The 24,783-nt window shown below is 35.1% G+C and overlaps 1 protein-coding gene across 3 annotated transcripts in view; it reads right to left on the bottom strand.

Moving 5' to 3' along the window:
• Positions 1-916: 916 nt before the first annotated feature.
• CD47 (CD47 molecule) overlaps positions 917-24,783 on the bottom strand; it is a 43,854-nt gene continuing 19,987 nt past the window's right edge. Inside the window, exons 3-11 of one of the 3 annotated variants that reach the window (XM_055316431.1) lie at positions 23,789-23,878; positions 14,020-14,127; positions 12,751-12,843; positions 11,653-11,745; positions 10,743-10,835; positions 5,207-5,238; positions 3,656-3,680; positions 3,012-3,044; positions 917-1,163 (exon numbers count right to left, since the gene is read on the bottom strand). In XM_055316431.1, the coding sequence (XP_055172406.1) occupies positions 1,159-1,163; positions 3,012-3,044; positions 3,656-3,680; positions 5,207-5,238; positions 10,743-10,835; positions 11,653-11,745; positions 12,751-12,843; positions 14,020-14,127; positions 23,789-23,878 (572 nt within the window). In that variant the 3' untranslated portion in view covers positions 917-1,158. The remainder of the gene's footprint in view (positions 1,164-3,011; positions 3,045-3,655; positions 3,681-5,206; positions 5,239-10,742; positions 10,836-11,652; positions 11,746-12,750; positions 12,844-14,019; positions 14,128-23,788; positions 23,879-24,783) is intronic. The other 2 variants (XM_055316429.1, XM_055316430.1) reach the window with 2 other exon arrangements.

Raw genomic sequence — 24,783 nt, 5'->3', positions numbered from 1 at the left:
ATCTTAGAGTAAGGGGCTTACGGAGGCAGGACTACAGGAGGGAGGGGATGAGTGTTTATCATGCAACACAGATACAACGCTAACAAAACCACCAACAAGGCGGGCTTGTTGGCCTGACGGTGACACACAGTATGTTGCCATGCAGGAGACTCATAGTTCAAATCTCAATCTTGGTTTTTCATGCCCCAGATCAGAAAAGAAGTGAAGAAACACTGTAGATTGTGCCTTCAAATCCGAGGAAGGAAATACATATGTTACAACCATCGCTATTTTTGCTGAAAAGTGTGAACATAGTTCTCTGAGAATAAGTCTGGCTCCTTTCTGCAATGATGTACCGTGTCACTGGACCATGTTCAAAGAGGAGAAAAGGTGCTACATCTTGTACAGCAGAAGCAAATAACAGGAGGACAAGACAGGGCTTAAAGGGTTGTGTGAATAAAAGAAAAACACATCCATCAGTAAAATTACCCTAAATCTGAAAAGGATTCATTACACTGTATGTCGAAGGAAGAATGTGTGAATGGCAACCCCCAAGAATGAAGACCATGATCTCCTACCGTATCGCATCACATGTAGGCGGCATTCAAGATGTTCCCAAGTAAATTCCTGTCTGTACTTAAATTTGCTATTTCCTTGACCAGAACTAGTAGAAACTGTATTCAGCTAACACCAGCTGTAACTGCCAAAGTGGCTGCGAACATAACTTTGCTAAGGTTCAATGGAAGCCACTGTTGTTCCCAGACCTCTCTGGGAAACCACCAGGGCGTAGCGCCAGGTAAGTCTCACCTGGAACCAATTTAAACTGGTGACCTAAAGTCAAGAGGCCCTAGGATCTGAAAGGCATCATTCTTGGAAGTTGGCCACTCTACTCTTGCCCCTAATTGACTAAAAATAACAACAAAAAACTGGATCTCAATTGGGCACACAACACAGATAATAATTCTTTTATTAACTAAGTTACAAATGCTTTGAATAAAAACTTAACTGTAACAATAATCATTTCAGGGTCAATGATTTACTTTCTCCCACAGATGAGAACCAGTTATTTTTCTTGTTTTCTTCTCCTGAACAGTGAATCAAGGCCATGGTGCTCAAACACAATTGTATTCCTTTCACGTCTTACTACTTTCCAAATCAGAGTCCATCACTTCACTTCAGTTACTCTGGAAAATTGAAAACGAACATATAATTGTAATTTATGTCTATTTTCTATGCATTAACAAGTTGATGTATTTTTTAAAAAAACTGGAATTGTCACATATAAGGTATCTAAAAATAAAGAAAAAGTATTTAATCTTCGATTTGCAAAGGTCACAGACATAAAACTGGCAACTCATTAGCCCTTTTAGTTGTAGTAAGTAAAAGGCTAATGCCAAGTGAAAATAAAAGTCAACAGAGTCTGATAATCTCAGTTTGCTGGGTTAGCTGAGAAGCCAAGAGAAGTTGATTTTTCAAAGCAAAAGATACTGATCGCAGAATAATATTCTATCACATTCATTTCAGACCTGTATAATTCATTTGATATAAGTGAAATAAACATGTTGACTTGGTGTGAGTGGAAGAGAAAATGGCACTGTGATCACTAGAGTGGTAGTCTGAAACTTACTGACGAGGCAGATACATCGTGAGCATCAAGCCCACCAGAAACACAGGTTTTTGTTTTCTTTTTAAACCAACAAATTTTAAACAGCTAAATATTAGCAAAATTAGGGGAATTTTAAAGGTCATCATAGATTTTGTGTGCTATAAACACACAAAAACTACTATATCTACTGATACAGTGGTTCCAAAAAGAAGAGGCATTCAAGGTTCTTACACCAGTTTTCTGAAAAGAGAGAAAAGGAGTTTCATTTCTTCAAACTACTACAGAAGAGTGACACCACAGTAAGAAAAGGGCAAAGAAATTAAAAAATGAAACATGAGAATGTAAACATGGACAAACCCTGCCACAATTCCAGGTACCAGTTCTCTTTTTAAATGTCACTTAATTTATTCCTACCAACCACAGTTTCTTTTATTTCTTTTTTTAGGAGGGTTGTGGTCAGCAAACAAAACATACATTTTTGTGATAAACGCTGTGGCTATGACACAAACTTACAGAAGTGGAATTGTTCTGTGATTCCTCATGAAATTTAGCCTAAGCATTGTTTTAAACTTTGTCCATCAACATATGATTGGTATTTTTTAATCTTATGCAAAAACTAATTGCACTCAGGGGAATATAGCCTCTTGCACTCTGCCATTGAGGTGAGGAGGTGGGTCACAACTGTTACAGCAGTAAAATAGCAAACTACGTGATCAAAGAATAACTGTAAATATCATAGGTATGAAGAAATTTTTGATAAGATAAAAACATAGTTATTAAAATGTTAACAGAACTGAAATATCGCAGCATCTTAAAGTAAAATCAAAATGAATACTTATAGCACTCAGTGTCTCAGGCTTTTAAAAATTAACAAACATGTCTTTGAAATATTCAGTAAAAATTAGAAATTAGCCCAGAGTTCCAAAACAAGAAGCAAAAGCTCGAGTGACAGAACATTTCTCTCTTTTAAAATTGCCCCCCAAAAGAACTGAATCCTGCTTTAGAAAAGCAGAGATAGTAAGTCCCTATGAATTAAATGCAACAAATTCCCAACACAAGCACCAGAGAAACTCTGTCATGATGATCAAGGTTGGTGCCAGATTATCTATGTGTCTTATAAAAAGCATTTAAGTTACAGTCACCAGATGCTGCTGCTGAAAAATGTTTTTTAAAAAGCACTAATTTCTCTTTGCTATGAGCAATGTGACTGGAGGGTCTGATTAGTGACACCCTACAGCTTTTAGAGCACTTGTTTTGAAACTCTTAAGAGTAGATTTAAGTTTTATAAATCAAGACATGCAGACCTTTAGAATTTTACAGTGTCCCTTTTACATATAAAAAAGAGCATACTTTCAAGAAGCCATTTGATTTCTTTTCAACGTTCATATTTTAACCAATCTATAATGTAGGTGCATTTTATACTTACCATCATTCATCATTCCTTTTGATTCTTTAAATGCTAAGAATTAGTAACAAGCCAAGCAGGCAGTTAGTAAGGTTCCACAATTAGAAATCATTTCTAAATAAATAAATATGCAGTAATATCATGCTAACTATTCCACAGCTATAAAGCCAAATTAATTTTAAGTCTATTACTTTATTACAGAAGCCTTCCTGTGGATCATACCCACAGACTCCACAAAGGAAATAAATTCAGTTGGGAACATAGATCTAGATTTAGGGAGAAAGAAAGTGAGATGCTTGGGTCTCACTCTGTGGTAACAGCCTGAATCTGAAACTTATAAATGAGAAACTGAAATTAATTGAGATTCTTCTCTCCTGGGGGTGTTATGCTTCATTGTGGCTAGTACAAGGCAATGGTCCCCTTGCTCAAATACTGCTTAGCCGGTGCAAGCAACTACTGGAGGGATACTGAACCGTGCATTTTTCTTAGAGGTAAGAACATTACAATAGCAATACTCTGAACAATCAAGAAAAGAGGGGTCAAGGCAAGGGACAAAACTAGATTTTTTGCAAGGCATAGATCATTCTAACTGCTTTGGGAGCCTGTTCAAATTATGATCTGGTAATGGATCAAAAAGAATATATAAGTTTGTAGTAACCACATACCATTAAGGGGCTCCTCTACAGCTTTCTGGAAAATATTTAAAATACATTTACATAAAATGGAACTTAGTTCATGTGCTCTTATACTAAAATTTATATATCCTAACATTTAAACTATAAAGAGTGAATCTTACAGTCTAAAAGCAAGGCAACAAAGATTAGAAAAACAAAACTTGCCAAGTTTACCTAATAGTTTAATAATAGCTGTATTAGTCTTAATATTTTTTCTATGCAGAAATTCCCATCCATTCTGCCTCTTTTAGTTCAAGAAATTCTAACTTCTCAAAAAAGTGCAAACATAAATAGCAACACAACAAATAAAAGAGTTAAGCAAGAGATGTGACCAAAACAGAATCATTTTCAAATCATGCAAAGTGAATTCAGTAACAAGGAAAGAAAATGTGTTAAGATTTAAGGGTTCAATGGTTGGATTATTTCCAACAGAGGCACTTTTAATACTGCTGGCTGTTGGTGACCACTGTAGCTATAGCACCAATCTTTTTAGGAAAAAAGACATGTCTGCTGAGGCTCGTCAGGACTCAGGAGTATATGTAATCTCCACTTCCTGCCAGACAGGAGTCTCCATTTTGGCATTCAGATAGAGCTACCATTATTCCTTTCTAGAAAGGTGACCTCTCCAGATCTTCTTCTTCTTCTTTTTTTTAAAGATTTTATTTATTTATTCATGAGAGACAGAGAAAGAGAGAGGCAGAGACACAGGCAGAGGGAGAAGCAGGCTCCATGGGAGGAGCCTGACGTGGGACTCAATCTGGGGTCTCCAGGATCAGGCCCTGGACTGAAGGCGGCACTAAACCGCTGAGCCACCGGGTCTGCCCAACCTCTCCAGATCTTCTTTCCAGAAAATAGTTCTTACGCCTGTCACATGACGAGTCTCTACACAGGTTTTTTTTCATGTGCTCATTCATCCATTTCAGTGTATCTCCTAAATTTGCTCCTTTTCTTGGAATTTTCTTAGATAGCTTATTAAGGAATCCAAGGCAGAGTGAAAACTATAGTACCGTTTGGAGGAAGAAAAATGCTTATAAAATGAGGGAAAAAGGAAAATAAATTATAATTCAGAACAGATATGTTTCAGTGAGATCTACATTCATTTTATAAATTATTTTCAATGAAATCAATTTCATATAAATCTCTCTCCCTCATTTTAAAGACTGAAATACCATTTTGTATATGCACATCAAATGGAGCCAACATGTGAGGCAGTATATTGCAATCCGCTTCCTTCAGCAGAGATAATAACCATTATTCTTACACATAAACTTTCCAGTTCTGAGAAAGTAAGAAGTCACTTGAGGTATCAGCACAATCTTAAGGAATCACAGATTCTATCCTACTGCAACTAAAATGACCAAACATACGTTTTAAAATAGAGTTGGAACTATTCATGCAAAGTCATGAAAGGACTTCTGTATTCTCTCAATCTGTGTTATGCCACTAAACAGAGAGCAAAAGGCTTCAATATCTCAATTACCATTCCTTACTCAAAACCATCAAGTGATCATTCCCAATTCATTTTAAGAAAGTTTAACTTACCCTAGGAGGTTGTATAGTCTTCTGATTGGAAGCTGATATAATTAAAAATTGAGAAAATGAACTGAATAAATTAAACAAATCAAGGCAATATAATGTTTCATTTCAATGACTATATAATGATTAATTTCAAATACTTATATGCACTGATAGAAAAAAATGATCAAATGATCCACCTACATAAAATAATAAACAGCTACATTCTCTCATTTGTATATGCTATATTTCCACCAAATCAGCCATCTGTTACGTTTCTTGGTGAAATATGTTATGTATTCACCCCTCACTGTGGACTCTACACCCCTCCCTATTCAGCCCAATCAGAATGTAAACAGAATGTGGCAATGACCAATCTCCACCCTACTCCGTTGTCTGTCCTTAGCTGACTGTTCTGGTTCCTTGCAGCCCAGGCTTTTCTTTTGCTTCCATCTTTCCAGTTTTCAAAGCTTCAAATAGCTAACACACTAAAGAAAATATTCAGATCCTTCTGAGTTTAATGAATTATTCTAAGCAGCTAGTTTTAGCCACAATCACCCTCTTCTCTATGTATTCCTTCTCAGCTTTCCAAGTTACCCTTGGCACTGCTTCTGAATGGACTGGTTAATGGAGATTAAGGAATGTAGGGCATGAAGAAAGTGGCAAAGGGAAAAAATAGTACTGTAGTTGCATAGAAAAAAGAGAGAACTTCCTTACAAAACCCAAGGGAGGTCCCAGAGCAGCTCAAGCCAGTCTTAAATACAGAATGAGTCCTACATACACAAAAGCATCAACCAGCAACATTGTGTGAGCCGGTTGGTAGGAGGGTGATGCTACAGGAGAGTCAATTATGCTGTCCTGTGGGTTGGAAGGAAGCCTCGGTTTGCTTGAGAGTAGACTCAGGCAAGCCCCCAGAACTGCTTGAGAGTAGACTCAGGCAAGCCCCCAGAACTGCTTGAGAGTAGACTCAGGCAAGCCCCCAGAACTGCTCTAGTGTTCTGTGTTCTTTACTTACTGTTTCTCCTCCCCATCCATCCCTATCAAGTTTCCAAAGCTGATGGGCAATGGGAATGAGATCCTACACAAGGGCAGCCAATGTACAAACTAGTCAGAAACTGACAGGCTCTCTCAAACAGAGACCATAGTGACTGACTAGCCTGCAAAGTTTCTCTCCCCTTCTGGAGCCTGAAGGGGAGAAACCAAAAGAAGACCAGGAAGTTGGTGATAGAAAGGTGACCAAGAGACAGCAAACTGGGAGAAAAGCTCAAGGCTCAAAGACAAAGGTAAGACAAACTATCAGTGAGAAGACAAGAATAAAATACAAGATGAGGGCATAAAGAGGAGGATAAGCTTGTAGGGGAAGAACCCGAGAGGAATTCAATAACCAGCAGATGGGCACTGAGTAAAACTCCTATTAGAGGCAAGAAGATGGCTCAGTTCTTAGGCATTGGACCCTTCTGATTCCCAAACTGCTTACTGTTCCAGCCCCCACGAGGCCTGGCTGTGTCCCAGCTCTCAGGAGAGTCCCACCTCTGTTAGTGTCATGTGTGGCTTTAAAGGAAATTTCCCTTCCTAGAAGCACTTGGGGAGTGGTATAGTCCTGGCAGCCAAACAAGGAAAGCACTTTTTAAAGTAGCATGGAATGGGGCACCTGGCTGGCTCAGTCAGTGTAGCTAGCATGTGATTCTTGATCTCAGAGCTGTGAGTTTGAGCCCCATGTTGGGTGTAGAGATGACTTAAAAAATAAATAAGGTCTTAAAAACATAAGTAGTATGGAGTGAAATGGTTTGGGAATATGGGTGGGTTACATTTAGCAGCCTCCCAAAGAAGCCAAGGAACTACATTTCTGTCTTAATAACATGTAAAAAGAATAGTTTCTGAGTTCCAATTCTTAGGTCCAAGGAACACCACAGTTTGGCTAGACCATTCTGAAAAAGAGCTCCAGAAAGAACAACGATTTAGAGGGATACCAATCAGCTGTGCTCCCTATAATAGTATAAAACCCAAAAGTGCACAAGTTAATTTCACTTGAGTTAATCTTCTTCCATATGGGCATATGATCTATGTGATAAAATAACTGGTTTATCTGCTGCTACCATGGGCCTAAGGCACCGACAACTACACATATATAGTTTAAAATATATATAAAATATATTACAAATATATATGTTAAATATGTTTTTATAATATATATTTGACAATCTAAATATATTTTATATATCTTATATAACATAAAAATATATTTTATATGCATAAAATATTTTATATATTATACAAATGTATGTTTATATATAATACACATTTTATACAATATATTTTATAGAACATATATTGCATGAAATATATATTTTATATAAAATATATATTATATAAAGTTATACCTATATACTTATTATACAAAGAATATTTATATAATATATATTTATTTATTTTTAAACCACAAGCCTTAAGGATTCCATATGAGATCCCTATAAAGTTTCATTTTGATTTTTACTCCCTGAAACATCTGACCACATTGCATCAATGTATTTCTAGGTTCTGAATTTTCAGGAATATTTTTCCTACCCATATCAGACTCACTTCTCCCTAACAATGGGCTACAAAATATCACTGAATTTTATATATACATTCCATGTCATTCTAAAATAACTAGGATGTTGTGATAAATATGGTTTCTGATTACTGGTAGGTTGATCTGTACAAAATATTTTATATGCACTTATCTTGAAGTGATAATGGCTTAAAAAAATGAACAAGTATTGACTTTTATAAATAATGGATATAAATGCCCCATACAAACAACAAGCCTAACACTAGTGAGTTAGTTAGTCCTATTTAATTTTCTGTATGATCTCACATTGTTACTGTTTCTAGCCCCCATTTTATTTTGCAAAACTTAAATGCTTCCAGTAACAAAATGAAATCCAACATGGTTTAAAAAGGCCACAGAAAATGAAATTTAAAATTTTACTTCTAAAGTAACGATTAAGGCTACAAATTTAAACTTGGAAATAATAAAAACAACAAAAGTTAAAATTCTCATAGGGCCATTAACTTACTCTTACAGAGATAGCTTGGATTTTAACAACAATGACAAAAAACCCCTCACAGAACGCCCTGAGGATTTTATTGCATTTAAATCAAGACACATTCATTAAGCTTCCAAAACAGAGATGAGTAAAATATATTTTGGAAACATTTACAATTTTTACCTCCTGATAAAAATGCTACAGTTTGCAACCTTAATGTTACATATACTCGTATTTACACATTCAGATTATCTAAGGAAAACACAACAATTTTCCCATTCTACCACATTATCTAAAGAGCAACTTTCCTGTACCTTTTCTCTTCTTGCCCTTCAACTGACCGAAGGTGTGCCTCTGAATTCTGGCATTAGACAAGTTGATTTCGAAAGTTAATTTAGAATATTCTCAAAATGTCAATACAACTGGACTAAATTATTTACTTACATGATATATTTACATGTTAAACCATGATAAATAAAAAATAATATTGAGAACTTTTCAGGATTTCACTTTCACTTTGATTTTTAAGGTGAAAACAGTATGTGTATAATTAAATTAGTTTCACAGGCTGCTCTGGGATGTAAACTATGGAGAAGAGAGAGTAAGGCCAAGGAGGTGGTACTTAGATGACCTATTTCCTATTTCCACCTGTGTCAGCACTCCAGACCCACTGGTAACTCTACTGAATATCATTCTTCAGACATGGAAGGCATGGGGGAACATGGGAATAAAAAGGGAGGATGATGCAGATAATGAGGAATATGAAGAACAAAGAGCTGACCATTAGTCAAAGATACCTCATACTACATCATGTTGCAGGTCACATGCTGTTCTCATGCATTTAGGGAGGAACATAACCAGCAGTGTCATCTTCAACTACACAAATACACAAATGGTGATCAGAATACTCAACAAAAATAGAAGATGTATCGGCATTCATAATGTGAGGCTTCTGACAGCTACCAAATGAACACCATTCTGCTGAGAAGTCTTCATTGTGTTTTCTGGACTTATATGAGTCACGAACTAAGAAAATTTCACTGAGGAATCGACTCTGACTTATGAACACGTGAACCAAAGATAGGGAGATTTAGTTAAGTATTTTAATGGTTTCTCTAATAAAAATTAACTAAATAGAGACAAAGAGTATGCAACGAAATTAGACTCATTGATCAGTCAGCCAAAGCTGCGGTTCAGAAACAAAGGTAAAATTTCTTTGAGAGTATTATGTAAGTCATATGGAAAACTGACTGTAACAACTCAAGGCTTATATTAATTTCTGGAAACACAGTAAAGTCCACCTAAAGCAGAAACTTGGGATTTTTTTTTACTCCATTATTTGGCAACTTTTGATTACTTTGCCAAATGTTTAAGAGCTTGCTTTACCTCTTAAATAAAAAACAAATTTTTCTAAAAGATACTAATGTAAACCGATTATAGGGAACATTTTTAGCTTAAGACAACATATGAAGTAAAAGCACCTACCGCTATATACAAAAAATTAGAACTTATAGAGAAATCTGTTATTTGAAAATTGGCAGATTAAATATGAAGTTCAGAAAAGATTAACTAATTTCACAGTTACTAACAATTGATTTTAAAAGTAGTAAAAACAGTATGGATGGCTCTAGAGTGTATAATGCTAAGTGAAGTCAGCTGAGAAAGACAGATACCATATGATTTCACTCATATGCAGAATTTAAGAAACAAAACCAACAAAGGAAAAAAAGAGACAAAAAACAAGATTCTTAAATGTAGTGAACAAACTGGTGGTTGCCAGAGGAGCTGGGTAATACAGGTGATAGGGATTAAATTAAAGAGTACACGCATCATAATGAGCACTGAGCAATGTACAGAATTGCTGAATCACTATATTGGTACATGTGAAACTAACATAACACTGTATGTTAACTATACTGGATTTTAAAAACAAATCAATAAATATATTTTTTAAAAGATAGGAAGAGCCTATATTTTAAAACTCCGTGTTTTTATTATATTAGTTATAACTAAAAATATTTGAAAGTCAAGTGAAAATCAGAGGACATTGTTCTTTAACAAAAGTCACAGATTTTGAATTTCAACCTGTCTACTTAGGGGAGTCAAGATCTGTAAACAGTCTGCAAGAACAGCAAGTAACAAATAGGTCTCTGTGAAAGAACTCTCTCATAGAACAAATGGAACAATTAAACATGTTTTTCTATTAAAATGAATCCTCAACATTCTCTCCTTTTAGTTAGTAGAAAAAAGTCCATACCTTCTAAAACAAAGCCATTTTCTTTTAAACTAGTTTATAATCTAAACTTTTCATTAATTCGTATTACTTTTACCCCCTTACATCACCACCAAATCACTCCAACTTTATTATAGTTTATTATTTAAAAAATACAGTTGCTGCATTCACAGTATTTTCTCATTTCTGGAAATACTGATAAACTTCTTTAGTCATAAATTTTAAGAGCCCATCAATAGAATTTTCCAAATTATGTATTTGAAATTCTTGGCACAGGCTAACAAAAATAAGATTGACTTACCAACAAGTTTCATATAAACTAATCCAAGTAATTCTGCTAGAGCTATAATACCCAAACCTGAAATCAGAAGAGGGCCATGCACTGGGGTGCACTCTGTAAAAACAAGTGAAATTTTATATTAGAAATCTGTAGGAAATAAGTAAACTTTTCAAAAGAATCAATGATAACAGTAGTAATATCAAATTTTAAGGAGAATAATTTTTTCTAATTATTAAGAAATAAAAGTTATCTACATATATTCATTATTAACTCAATCAGTGAAATTACTCCAAATTATTAGAAAAAAAAGTTTTCATTTGCATAACATGTACCTATCACATCAAGACTAATGCAAAATAGCATGTAAAGCCTACAGTTCCAACCAGTTGGAGCCTGGTTATTCAAAAAATTCTCCCATGAATTTAGGCAAAGCAGTTTGGCTGCTAGGATAATCAGTCCACATACAGCCATATACAGCCAATATTCTCATGGAAATATGGAAAGCACTATTCTCAGAGGGAAAAAAATGAGAGTTAAAAAAAGAAAAGCTCACAAAGCTTACAACACCAAATGCTGGCAAGATGCAGAGCAACAGGAACTCTCATTCACTGATGGTGGGAATGCAAAATGGCACAGCCACTTTGGAAGACAGTTTGGCAATTTGTTGCAAAACTAAATATATTCTTAACAATCCAGCAATCACACTACTTGGTATTTACTTAAATGAAGTTGAAAACTTATGTCCGCACAAAAAACATGCACATGGATGTTTATAGTAGCTTTATTCTTAATCATCGAAAACTGAAAGCAGCCAGGCTGTCCTTCAGTAGGTGAATGGATAAAAAGGAAGAAGGAGGAGGAGGAGGAGAACTCTGTCCTAGAGAAATTCCTAGTAAGATAAATTGGGACTAGAGAAGAATGTGACTCTTACCTGAGACACAGAGGCTTAGTCCAACCACAGAGAGCACATAGCCCAGTACCTGAAGGATTAATATGGCAATGGTGAAGGGAGACATCCAAACACCTGGAGGAAGAAAGAGTGAGTTGAGAGCATTTAAGAAGCAATCACACCCACTTGTATCCTGTGCAACCAAAAATTACATCCAGTGACTAAAGACTGACTCTGGATTTCTTTGTCAGATGGTAGATTCCTTCCCAATGATCTAAATTTCACCTTTTCACACAAGTAGTTAGTTTCAGATTCATACACCCAGCAGTCTTTTATATTCACAGTGAGCTCAGCTGGACTGGTGCTTTTCACCCAAAATCTTAGAACAGTGCTGCTTTTACCACACTTGTGCGTTTTACAGTATGAATGGCTATTATGCATGACTCTGCCACATGCACATAAAATTGTTCTGTTGGAGAGAACAGTGATACAAAATGTAAACATCACAATCTTTGTCTTGTATGTCTAGAGCTGTGATTTCATAACAAATTAATAACTTTCCAGTGTACATCAAGCCAGGGATAAGCTCTAAGACCAAGAGTTAAATCCACAAATAGAAAAAAAAATTGTGATAATGACAAAAATACATTAGTGATTGACTCCAAAAAAAAGCAGTAATGATTATATCAACTACAGGCTGGGTATCTGTATCATCTTTTAAAACTAAAATGCTAAGATCTGCCAGTAATTAAAAAAGATATACATTTCCACTATTTTAAATTGAAAACCTTATTTTGTAAAATTAGTTTTCTTTTGCCTATGTTTAATATCTATTTATAACTTGAAAAACTGAAATATAAATATGAAGATAATTAAGAAATTATATAACACAATTTGAAAAATCCACTGTTTAGCATCAAATATATATGAAAATTGCTTTCTACAAAATAACAGAATGCCTTGAAAACTGAAGCTCAACTTAAAATTAATCCACATGGGGAAAATGTCACTAAGAATAGCTTGGAAAATCTTTTAATAAGCCAACTTTTATTGAGTTGCCAAAAAAAATCATATAAGAACTATTGTTTTTTTGGTTGTTCTTAAAAAGGTGGGCAAACTCATGCTACAACAAATACTCACCTATCATAAACACACAGTACTGAAGTAATGTTAATATTACTGTAGGAATTACAATTAAACCAAGTCCACAAGAATTCTTTGTTGAATATTCACCTGTTAATAAAAATAATATTTAAAATATTAGCCTACATACTTCCTACTCTATAGGAAGTTAACGTACTTAAACTTATTGAATGTATTAGTCTCAATACTCCTCTTAAAAATTTGAAAAGGCTTAAAAATATATTTCCCCCACAGCTTCATATAAAAAATGACTATGTTTGGATTAAGACACTTGAGGCATCTAAATGCCAACATCTAAGTCTCAACATGTCAAATCCTTGAATTGGCTTTATCTCCTCAACTACCTTATAGAATTTCAGTGAGAAACTCTGGAGTCACCTCTTAGCATTCCCTTCACTTGCTATGTTCAATATGTCCCATAGTCAAAAATGTTGTTCTCTAAAGTTATCTTTAGAATTCATCTTCTTCTTCCCTGTGTCCTAACTCAAGAGGCAAAAGGAGTTGCCAAATTTATGTTCCTAAACATTACTCTATTATACTATCCTCTATTCAGCCCCAAAATAACAATGGCTCTCTCCAGTCTACACTGTAGGTCCCAGGCTATTTCTGCTGTCTTTTCATGTGCCACACACTTTCTCTCCACTCCCATCCCCATCCTCCAAATGCAAGCAGTTTCAGACAAACTTCCCACATTCATTCCCACTTCCATGTCTTGGCAAATGAAATCTGCCTCTGTAGTAGGTTGAATGATGGCCCTAAAGATAATGTCCACCTTCAAATCCCTGGAATCTGTGAATATTAACTTATATGGCAGAAGAGTATTACATTATATAGCAAAGGATGATTGAGTTAAGTAAGGATCCTGAAAGGAGGAGTTTATCCTGGATTATCCAGGTGGGCCCTAAATGCAATGACAATTGTCTTTGTAAGACAAAGGCAGAGGGAGATTTGACAAAGACACCATGGAGGAAGAAACTGGAATTATGGTGCCACAAGCCAAGGAGTTGCAGACTGCCAGCAAACGCCAGAAGCTAGAAGAGTCTAAAAATGGATTTCCTCCTAGAGCCTCAGGAGGGATTACAGCACTGATCACATCCTTACTTCAGATTTATGGCCTCCAGATCTGTGAGAAAATTTCTACTGTTTTAAGACACCCACTTAGTGGTAATGTGTTACAGCAGCCCTAGGAAACTAGCACACGCCCCCACCCCCACCAAGCCCTCATCTACATCAATCCTGTCTTCCTCATATATCTCTGTATCTTACCTGGGACGAAAAGAATGGCTCCGACAATGACAACTATAGTGAGCACTAGTCCACCAACAAATAAAAAAATGGTTTTCTCCTTCATAATACTGGATTTATATTTAATTGCTTAAAAAGAAAACAAAGAATTAAATGAACCCAATCGCAGAAAGTAAAGCCATTTCTGTAACTTATAAAGTGCACAAACTGATAACTTACTATAATTGAATAATCTTTGAGGAACAACTCCTTTATATGTCAAACCACCTCAAATCTTTCTCATAATAAGTCAAACTCTAAATATTATCATGTCAGTATAAATATGGATACTGAATTTAAAGGTAATGCTTTGTTCCCTTATACTTTAAGAAATAAAAATTATGTATATCAGGCTTTCTCAATTAAGGCCTTATAAACATTTTGGGCCAGATAACTGCTTGAGGGGTGGGATTGTTCTGTGCATTATACAATGTTTAGTAGTATCCCTGGCTTCTACTAACTATATGCCATTAACAGCTCCTCAGTGGTGTCAATCAAAAATGTCTCCAGACATTGCCAAATGTTCCCTGAGGGGCAAAACTGCCTCAGGTTTACAACTGACATATATATAACACTGATGAAAAATAACTGGCTACTTAGTAATATTGAGAAAAAGAGAACTTTATTTCATCTTATAGAAAATTAGGGAAGTGTATGGAATTCTAGGTAATTTTATTTTGAAGTAGAATAAACACTGGATAAATCATACCTTCTTGATATCCTGGCAGTAAAAAATGCTCAACTTGTTCAATTAAAATAATTTCATGAAATTAAACTATAAACAATAGCATTCATCATACATGTTACTGTTTTTGATGCTAGCTCTACTGACAAGTATCTGGTACCTTCCCTGAAAGAATAGAATAAGCTTAAAAATATTATAGTTGTTCCTTAAATAACATGGGCTAGGGGCACTGACCTCCTCTACCCTGAACAGCTAAAAATCTGAGTATAACTTTTGACTCCTCAAAAATTTTAGTAATAGCCACTGTTGACCAGAATTTTGTTTTACCAGTAACATAAAGTCAATTAACACATATTTTGTATGTTACATGTATTACATACTGTATTCTTATAATAAAGTAAGCTAGAGAATAGAAAATGTTATTAAGAAAACCGTAAGGAAGGGAAAATACATTTATAGTATTGATCCATAAAAAAGATCCATGTATAAGCAGACCCAGAGTTCAAACCCATGTTGTTCAAGGGTTAACTGTATTTCTTTTCCTATATATTTACCTTTTAGGTTTTGTTTTGGCTAATATTAAAATTAATTTTTCACCAGGAAATTTGACAAGAGTAACCTAAAAGCAGACTGAGTAGCAAACTGTATGACTGAAATTCTGCTGTGTTTCAGACAGATGATATTTTTCATGCCATTAACCAAGGAGTGTCCTGAGGGGAAGATTTTTTAAAATGTTATATTTAGCATTTAATTTGCCTCCATTAAAATGACAAACAGGTCAAATATACTAAAAAGAATAAATAAACCTCTAAATGACCATAATAAAATCTATGTATAAGGTATTAAAACCTAAGATCCATTATAACCTATGGTTAAGATATTAAAGTACAATGCAGGCACCTGAAGATTTTTTAAATCTCTACCTGTTTTAGGTTGCATTCATACTTTAGATTGTAACCTCAAATTTATTCTCTTTAGGGGCGGATGGAGGGTTAAGCAATAATCCGTCCTGAAGCTGAGTAATCGAATTCACATTCACCAGAAAAGAGTGAGAATCAATCTGGCAAGTTCCCCAAGCTTTCATTTGATCCATCCAGCCTTGAAACTTAGGGGACTAGACTCAGTCATGCTCCTAACTTATTATAAGGCACAGACTTTCACATCTTCCTTATTTTCTAGGCTCAAGCATGGTCTAGGATGCAATTCCACATGTAGTCACAAAAGGCACAAATACAGTTAAGGAAAAAAAGAAGCTTTCTCTAGACACGTGTCAGGTTTTCCATTTAATCCTATGCATACTGCTAACTAAATAGAACTTGAGAGTTCTGCAAAGAGGTCATAAAATAGGAGCTGTGTTTCAAATGTACTTCACAGTCAATCAAACATTTATAAGAAACTCTTCCAGGTTTAGTTCAACGTATAGAAGAGCTGCTAAGATCAAGCAGCAAGAATTCACCATAGAGTACAGTAGAAGTTCATGCAAAAAGGCAGACATATTACTCTTAACAAAAATCAGAGTGTGAATCTCATATAAAATTCCACCGTCACTCACCAGAACAGTCATCTTCTACCAAGGATGACCTGTACTGCACGTCATAATCATCCAAAGTCCCTGGTTTGTCTTAGGGTTCACTCTTGGTGCTGTACGCTCTTAGATTTGGACAAATGTGTAATAACATCCATCCATCATTATGATACCACACAGAGTATTTTCACTGCCCTAAAAATCCTGTGCTTTGCACCCCTGTCAACCACTGATCTTTTTATGGTCCCCACTGATGTGCTTTTTCCAAAGTGCCACATAGAGTCATACAGTATGTAGCCTTTCAGATTGACTTCTCTGACTAATATGTATATAAGGCTCCTCCATGTCTTTTCATGGCTTGACAGCTCATTTCTTGTCACTGCTCAATAATATTCCATTGTATCGATGTGCCACAGTTTGTTTATCCATTCACCTACTGTAGAGGAATAAAGCGGCTATAAGTATCTGTGTGTAGGTTTCTATGTGGATATAAGTTTTAAATTTCATTTGGATAAATACCAAGGAGCACAAGTGCCAGGTCATATGGTAAGAATATGTTTAGTTTTGTAAGAAGCTGCCAAGCTGTCTCCAGAGTAGCTGTACCATTTTGAATTCCCATTAGCAATGCATGACAGTTCCTGCTGTCCTGCATCCTCATCGGCATTTGGTGTTGTCAGTGTGTATATTTTTAACACAAACTTATAACCCTAGTCCCACCACAAAGGAATACCAAATATATGGGTAAACTATCACATTTCTGACAACAAATTAGGAATTCTAAAATTTTCCTCTTTTACATCTTCTGTAACTATATAGCAAGCTACTTCTCAGAAATGAGCTAGATTGATTAATTCATTTGTTTTAGAAATATTTACCATGTACCTACAATGTAGCAAGCCCTTTTCTTAGCCCAAATCATGCCAACTGAATCAAGGTAAAAGTAGAAGATTATGCAATGATAACTGATTGTGCACCTATGTGCATATTACCTATGTGATAATCACTATTCTAAATGCTGGCACTGAACAAAAAAAACTAAATACTCCTGCCTTAAGGCCCTTATACCTTACATTTCAGTGTGTGTGTGCATGTGTGTGTGCATGTGTGTGTGCGTGTGCATGTGTTGGGAGGAAGCAGCAGGAGTGAGGATGGAATGTTACTCCTTTATCTTCTTTCCCAATTCAATAAATAAAAGGTATGGGTCTACTCTAGACTAAAAAAAGCCCCAAATTAATGTTAATAAAAAATGACATGTTCCTCTAGCCACCTGACGCAACAGCTAATGTTATGAATATATACTCCATTTAAGTTTTCCTGTCTCCTTGTGACTGCTATAAAGGACATATAACACAAAACGTAGGTTGTGGTTGATAAAATCTAGTGCAATTACCATATCAACCTAGAGATCAAATAAAATCTACCATCTTAGTTTTCATGATACTCCAAAGATGGGATTCAATACGCCCATATAGGTCTAAGCAGACCTCAATCTATCCAATCAACAAAACCTAAAAATCTAGGAATTCAATATCTGCTTACAGACATGACATTTAGATGGTCCCTTACTGAGTGATTAGTGAGTCAGATAAAAAGGCTAACCAGTAAAGGGTAATGCATACCAGATTAAGAATAAATCATGAAGGGAGACATGTTTGATTTCATTATTACAGTGCTATTTTCTGCCATCTCCAGGAGAGTAATTGTAGGATATTTTTGGTATCTGTTAAGTTGCAAATCGATATTATCTTTGAATCAGGATAAAACACATCTGATTGCTTTTAAATGAAATTACAATTTCAAAATTTTTAATTTAAATTTAAACTTAAATTACTATTTTATAAATGTTTAACATACTCATTTAAAAAATAAGGCTGTGAATCTGGTGCTGGAGAAAAAGAAATATTAATGCCAATTATAAACTGATTACTGCCAAAAGGCAAGTAAATGAATCTTACAATAAACTCCATATACTATCCAACTGGCTTTAATGAAACAATTTTGTAAACATGAATACCGACACATTCCTGATCTATAGGAACCAGAAATAAAAAATGTCCAGCCACTGTGCAGTAAGTACTTTGAATACAAAAGATTAAAGAAGATGTCCAACATGCTAACTCCCTTTCCTTGGTTCCAAATGTTCCCTGGTCCTGTGGATGGTGCCGTAACTTTAGAACGTATGTAGTAAGTTGGGACGTTTGAATTTGGAAAGGATCAAAGGAATAACAACTACATTTCTACAAGATTTACACTGCTGAGCTGCAGTTTTGTTCAGTTCCTCCTACAACAAAACCAGGGCATAAAAACATTTAATAACAGAACTGTGATAATTATGTGGAGAGGACTACTGGAAGTTCAAGATTATTGAACAGAATTGAGTAAACTTAATAACAAAGTCCTATTAATAGAATCCATCAACCAGGTCACAGAATGATTCTTTGTAATACTATTTATTGTGATGGTATTTTTACCTTCCTGGACAGAAGTTTTCTAGTGCAAGTTAGTGTATGTCCTCACTTCTTCAAAACGATTTTTCTAATCTACAAAGAAATTCTCTGTTCCGTTACATTCTTTTTATGCATGCTCATGACCTAATTACTTTCAGTATTAATAAGCTAGTCCTAAAAATTGGATTCAAGGACTTAGTAGGATCTCAAAGCTGTTTAGAGGATTTTTTTTTCCTTGAACTTCCCAATAATGATTTCTACAGGAACATATCACCAAATACTTCTGAGCAGTAACCAAAATCTTTGTGGAATAATCTTGAGCAAGGATTAGAAAAGTTAGAGAAGGACACAAGGATGCCTAGAATGCATGAATCTGAAATAAATTAACAGCAGTCCTCACTTGGCCCACTTCCGATAATCATGAATTTCAGTTACCATGGTGTAAATAACACAAATGTCCCCAAATCACAGTACAAATTTCAGCCATCACAACATATTAACTGAGTACTTGCATGAGGTGCAAACTTCACTGCCATCTCTTCAGTCCATAAATCACCCTGTTAATATCAGATGCATATCATGATCAATGACCAATCATGGCACTTCTTTCAAAGACTGTTGGTGACTACTCACTGAATATGTGTTACTCAGTTCATGCACAGACAGCAAAGCATGTGTTGTGTAACTTCCTTGTCTCCCAGTAACAAATCAATGTGGTATTTTATAATGGATTATCAAAGGAGGAAATTGGGCAGCAAGGAAGAAAGAATAAAGAAATAGAAAGGAATAATGTTGGAAGAAGGATTCAAATAGAACGTAAATGATATCACACAATAGCTGAATGTGGGAATGTCAACATTACTGCCATTCAAGAGACTCTAAATAGTCAGAGAAACTCGTAAAAGCGAACTTGTTGACATAAATGAGGACAGTGAGTAGGTTGTGACAAAAGGAATGCAGATGTCCCAGAAGTGGTGACTCTGGCAAAAAAAAAAACTTTACATACAAGAAATTCTTGGAGATATTGTATAACACTATAAATGCAAAGGATAAAATGCTGGAATCTGATCCAAACTTAAAAAGGAGTATGACAATTCACTGAGGCATAAAAAAAGATGCTTGCTCTGTATTCAAAGTTATATAACGAGGAACGCAAGCACTGTTCAAACTACTCTTGATGAAACATTTTAATTCTCAGTGTTTTTAATGTTTCAATTTACAATGTATTAAATATTTTTACTTTTTTTCCATTTCCTAGTAGTGTTATTACTAACAGTAAGAGAGTTTTTGTCTTAACAAAAATTTTAAAGGGCATGGAGCAACAGTCATGTTTTGCATTTATTTTAGATTGCTCTTGCAGAGCTTCAGCTTACATGATCATGTTTATGGTCTCATAGTTTTGCGTAAAGACAAGTTCAAAGGAAGGAATGGTAAAATTGATATGCCTAACTCAAAGAATTTCAGAATGTTGTAAGTCCCTGGGATGGAACTGAATCTTCACCCAAATGGAACCAGAGATCTTGGTGGGCAACACTTGAAATCACTTATCAAGCATCTTAATGATAGAAATGACCTGGTATACTGCCAAAGACCAAAGAAGAAGAGCCCTGGAAATCAGCTAGGAACTTAACTGCCATTGACATGGGCAACGGGGAGTTGGTATAGTTTTCAGAACAAAAACAAAGTGCCCCTGAAACGTAATACTACTAGAGATTTGTGACTTTAGTTAAGACTCAGTGTTTGATTCTAGTTATCTCCGAGCGGTTTGCTAAGCATTAAGATTCTGCTTAAAAGTTTGTAAGTTACAGATAAAGGCAAAGGTATTTAGGAACATTTCCCTGTAAGAAACCTTTGTCTTCAAAACATAGTCTAGGGCTCACCAAGTCCTGGCTTGGCTTCAGGAATTTAAAAGTCTTCTCAGGCTTCTTCCTCAGTAGGATCAATGGCATCCCGAAATACAGTTCAAGACACATTTCTGGTAGAAAGTAATTCTTTCTCCTAAAAATGAAGGCATAACCTGTTCTTTACCACACATTTAGCCTATGGAAAGTCCAAGTTGAATCCTGGACCACCAAAAGATTTACATGCAGAATCAGAGAAACCACTAAGGGAAATTTCCTTTTGTAAATTATAGACCATAAATGGTAATCTGAAATAGTTAAGGACAACTAGAAATCTAGAAAGTGAAAGTCATTGGTATGAGTTAGTATAAATAACTCAGGGGCTACACGACACCACACTCTAAAAAAACACATAACTGAGCAGCAAATGGAAAACAGAGGGGCTTTCCTGTTTGGTGGAATCCCCAGGCCATACACAGGAGTCCTCATAGAAAGGGTACCAAAAAAAAAAGTGGGGGGTAGAATTATATCCATGACTCCCAAAAATGGGACAAAAGGCATATAATATGCACACTTAACATGTCTCAACTGAAATGTGAGTGCTACAAAGCCAGGGACGATATGCATTTCACTTCCACATCTCGAGCCTATAAGCTGGTGCCTAACAACTACTAGGCATCCTGTCAACAGATGAATAAATTAAACAAAGTAGGTCTACATTCTGCTCTGTCAATAACAGTTTCATTTACCCAGATATAGGTTCACTCAAAAGAAGTTCAAGACAGGGAGGTAGTATAGTGTAGTGGTAAAAACCACTGTTTCAAATCCTAGTAGTACTAGAGAGGATCTGGGCGATTGTGGGCAAACTGTCTAAACTACCTGTACCTCAGTTTTTTATCTACAAAACAGGAATGGTAACAATGGCACCTATCCCCACTGAGTTCCTGCGAGATGTAAATGTGACTGCAGATGCTAGTGCTTTCCAACATCTATCATACGTAGCAAGGGTTCCACAAATACTTAGGTACTCTTATCAAAAACACTTTTACATGTGAGTCCAGACCAGGTGAATCAAGTATAAGGCCCTCTTCCACATCCACCTCCCACATTTACTTGTTTTAAGGAAAGCCTACATAAAAAATTGCCACCAAAATATTTTTTAGCTTCATAACCATGTTCTTTAAAATATTATCAGTGAAATAAATATTTAAAAAGAGCATTCAACCTAACATAACTGAAAATTAAAACAAGATTTTTTTTCACCCATCAAATTATTAGCAAAGATTTTAGAATTATGGCAGGATTATGAGGTGAAAAACAGATATTCTCATCTGCAGTAACTGATACAAAGTTTTGAGAAAACATTTTGGCAGTATGTATCAAGAGCCTTAAAATATCTCTACCATTTCCAGTCTGTCTTACATATCTTTAACAGAATTCCATAGTATCAAAAAAAAATTGGAAACATTCTTAATATCCATCAAGATGAGAATTGAGTAAATTAGAGTGCATCTATAAAAGTGGAGCACAGGCAACTATAAAAAGATTTCTGAAAACAAGGAGGGAAATCAGGATATAAGTATGTAAGTTATAGGAGTCCATTTATGGTTTTCTTTTTTAAAGGAAGATAACAAAAAAATGCACAGAAAAAAGAAAGTGAAGGAGGAAATTCACTAGAATACATTATTTCTAGGTTGCAGGACTTCAGATTTTTGTTTTTTCTCTATAATTTCCTATATTGTATATGGGTTTCTAAAGCATATTTATTATTTTTTAAGTCAGAAAAAAAACTGTAAAGCCTATTTTGTAAAAATATGGCTGATAGTGAACAGATTGACTCCTGGTTCAGTCAATAAAAATAATGTCACTAATGATAATGCCATGATCAGCAAACTTCAACCACTTCCATGCAACAAATCACGCTACTGTGAAATAATTTCATAATCCTAAAAAAAAAAAGCTATTCTCTACCTCAATCATATGACATAGGCCTAAGTCTGCCAATAAAGATTAAGGCTTTCCCTAACATCAGGAAAGCCTGAATAGGTCTTGATGCTCTATCAGTCTTTTTCGTGATATAAAAGGCTTACCAAAATTCTAAGAAAATTTCCACAAGAAGTCTAGACACTTTTTTGAAAATAAAAGTTGTGAAATATCTTGACAGTTGTCACTGTTAGCCCTTTTTTCCCTTTCTTTGCTTTTAGACAAAAGTTGAGAACACCTTTGAAATCACAAAGCATTTTTCAGAGTGCCATACATTGAGAAGAGCCCACAGAATACATAATCGGTCATCTCTCTTCCATTTTCATATCACTTTAGATTTCTGAGTAAAAGTAAAACTCATGAAATATACAATAGACCAATCCACTACAACATTTTACTAGCTTTCACTTTTTTTAAAGGTTGCAGAATGAAATAAATGAGACTACTATTATTCATACCTTGCCTTGTATAAATGCTAACTGGCCTTCAATGACTGACCATTTCATTGTACAATAGATAAAGAATAAATCTTACATGTTAAAAGTTTAAATATTTAGACTGTCACCTCAGAACTTCGCCAATTTAGTAAATTTCTGTTACCAATCTGGTAGGGAAATAAAGTATAAGTATCAACCAGAATACGTAATACCTTTTCACCTACGAGTGACAACTCCACATCGTAGATGCTAAATCTGAAATAGCACCAAGATTTACGCTGAGAAGTTCAGTCACATGATTATTATAGCAAAACATGATCAAAAACCACAATTCACCTGTGGCTACTTCCTTAGAGGCTGCAGACTCCTAGTGAAGATGACGAAACACAGTTCAAATGAGGCTTTTCCTAAAATGAACACATGTACATAGACAAGTGCCAACTGGGAAAATAAAGAGACAGAAGTCTTAATGCTCAAAAGTGCAATATCCTACCCTAATACTAATGTAGGGCTATGATCATCTCTTGGCCAAAATAATGTGTGTGTGTAAATGCTCTGAAAACACCATACATGAGTTTAAGGTATTGTTATTATTAGGATTCCCACTATTCATTCTTAAGAAGTTAAAAAAAAAAAAGCGTAGGAATTAAAAGTAAACTGCAGCAAACTGTGGGGGACAATAAACACTTCAAGAAGAATACTGAGACTGTATATTATTATTTATCACATTATCACACTTCCTAATACAACTTACATAAAACATTTCACTAATATTACCTCCCAGAAATAACCTTTTCATCATTAAAACATAAATGAAAAATAGAAATACTTACTCACAATACCGAACTGTCCCCAAGACAGAAGTACAGCCAAAATTGGGAAAATAACAATGAGGATATTTTCATTTGGAGAAAACCATGAAACTGGGAAGAGAACAAAAATCACAATTAATATTTACTATAATCATGTTAAGTCCTGCCACTGAATAGTCAACAATATACTTTTATTGTGAAGATAGAAAATAAAAATAATTTATTAAAGCTGTGGCCTTAAAATAATTACAAATTACACAGTTTACTTACACAACAAATTCTATTTATGAAACAAGAAGCTAGTTTGTTTTTTCCACATTTTTCCTAACCTATGATTTATGGAAGCAAACAGTATGGCAGAGGGGCTGAGAACAGGGCTCTGCAGCCACACGGCCTGGCTGGATACCTAACTCTACGTTATAAGCTTTCTGAGATTGGACGAAGTGTTAACACTTCTCTGTTTTCAGTGATCTCAACTGTTACACCAATTCAACATAGTTCCTATGCCTTGAAGGACTGTTGTGACTATTAATGAGCTACTACATGAAAAGAGCTTAAAACAAAGCTTGGCTCTGTACCACGTACTCAGTCAACCTTCACTACAATGATTATAACCTTTGGTATTAAGGAAACTCCTGTTAAGTGAGTCACATGTTACCTAGTGAAAACAGCCACACGGTCTACATGACGGAAACTGTGACATTAAGACTTCACATAATTTGAGAAATTTTAAAAACTTAAGTTTCACTACATCTTAAGGCACTGATTTTATCTATGAAATTTCTTAACAATAAAGCCAAATAAATGCACCAAAGACATTTCAAAGTTTGCCTGTATGAAGGGCATTTGCTTTTGAAAAACATTCCTAAACACTGCCCAGAGCAAGCGTTCCTCTGAAATCAACCCTATTCATTCAAATCCTCTCCAACTCTGCCATTCCGTATCAGCATGTGGAGAACCTTGTGGGCTTTCATACCACAATGATGCATTTCTTGTATTAACTTTATGCTAAAACC

The sequence above is a fragment of the Nyctereutes procyonoides genome, unplaced genomic scaffold, assembly GCF_905146905.1.
Source record: "Nyctereutes procyonoides isolate TBG_1078 unplaced genomic scaffold, NYPRO_anot_genome, whole genome shotgun sequence".
NCBI lineage: Eukaryota > Metazoa > Chordata > Mammalia > Carnivora > Canidae > Nyctereutes > Nyctereutes procyonoides.
The sequence above is the reverse complement of the archived record's forward strand: the minus strand, read 5'-3'. Positions and strand labels throughout refer to the sequence as shown.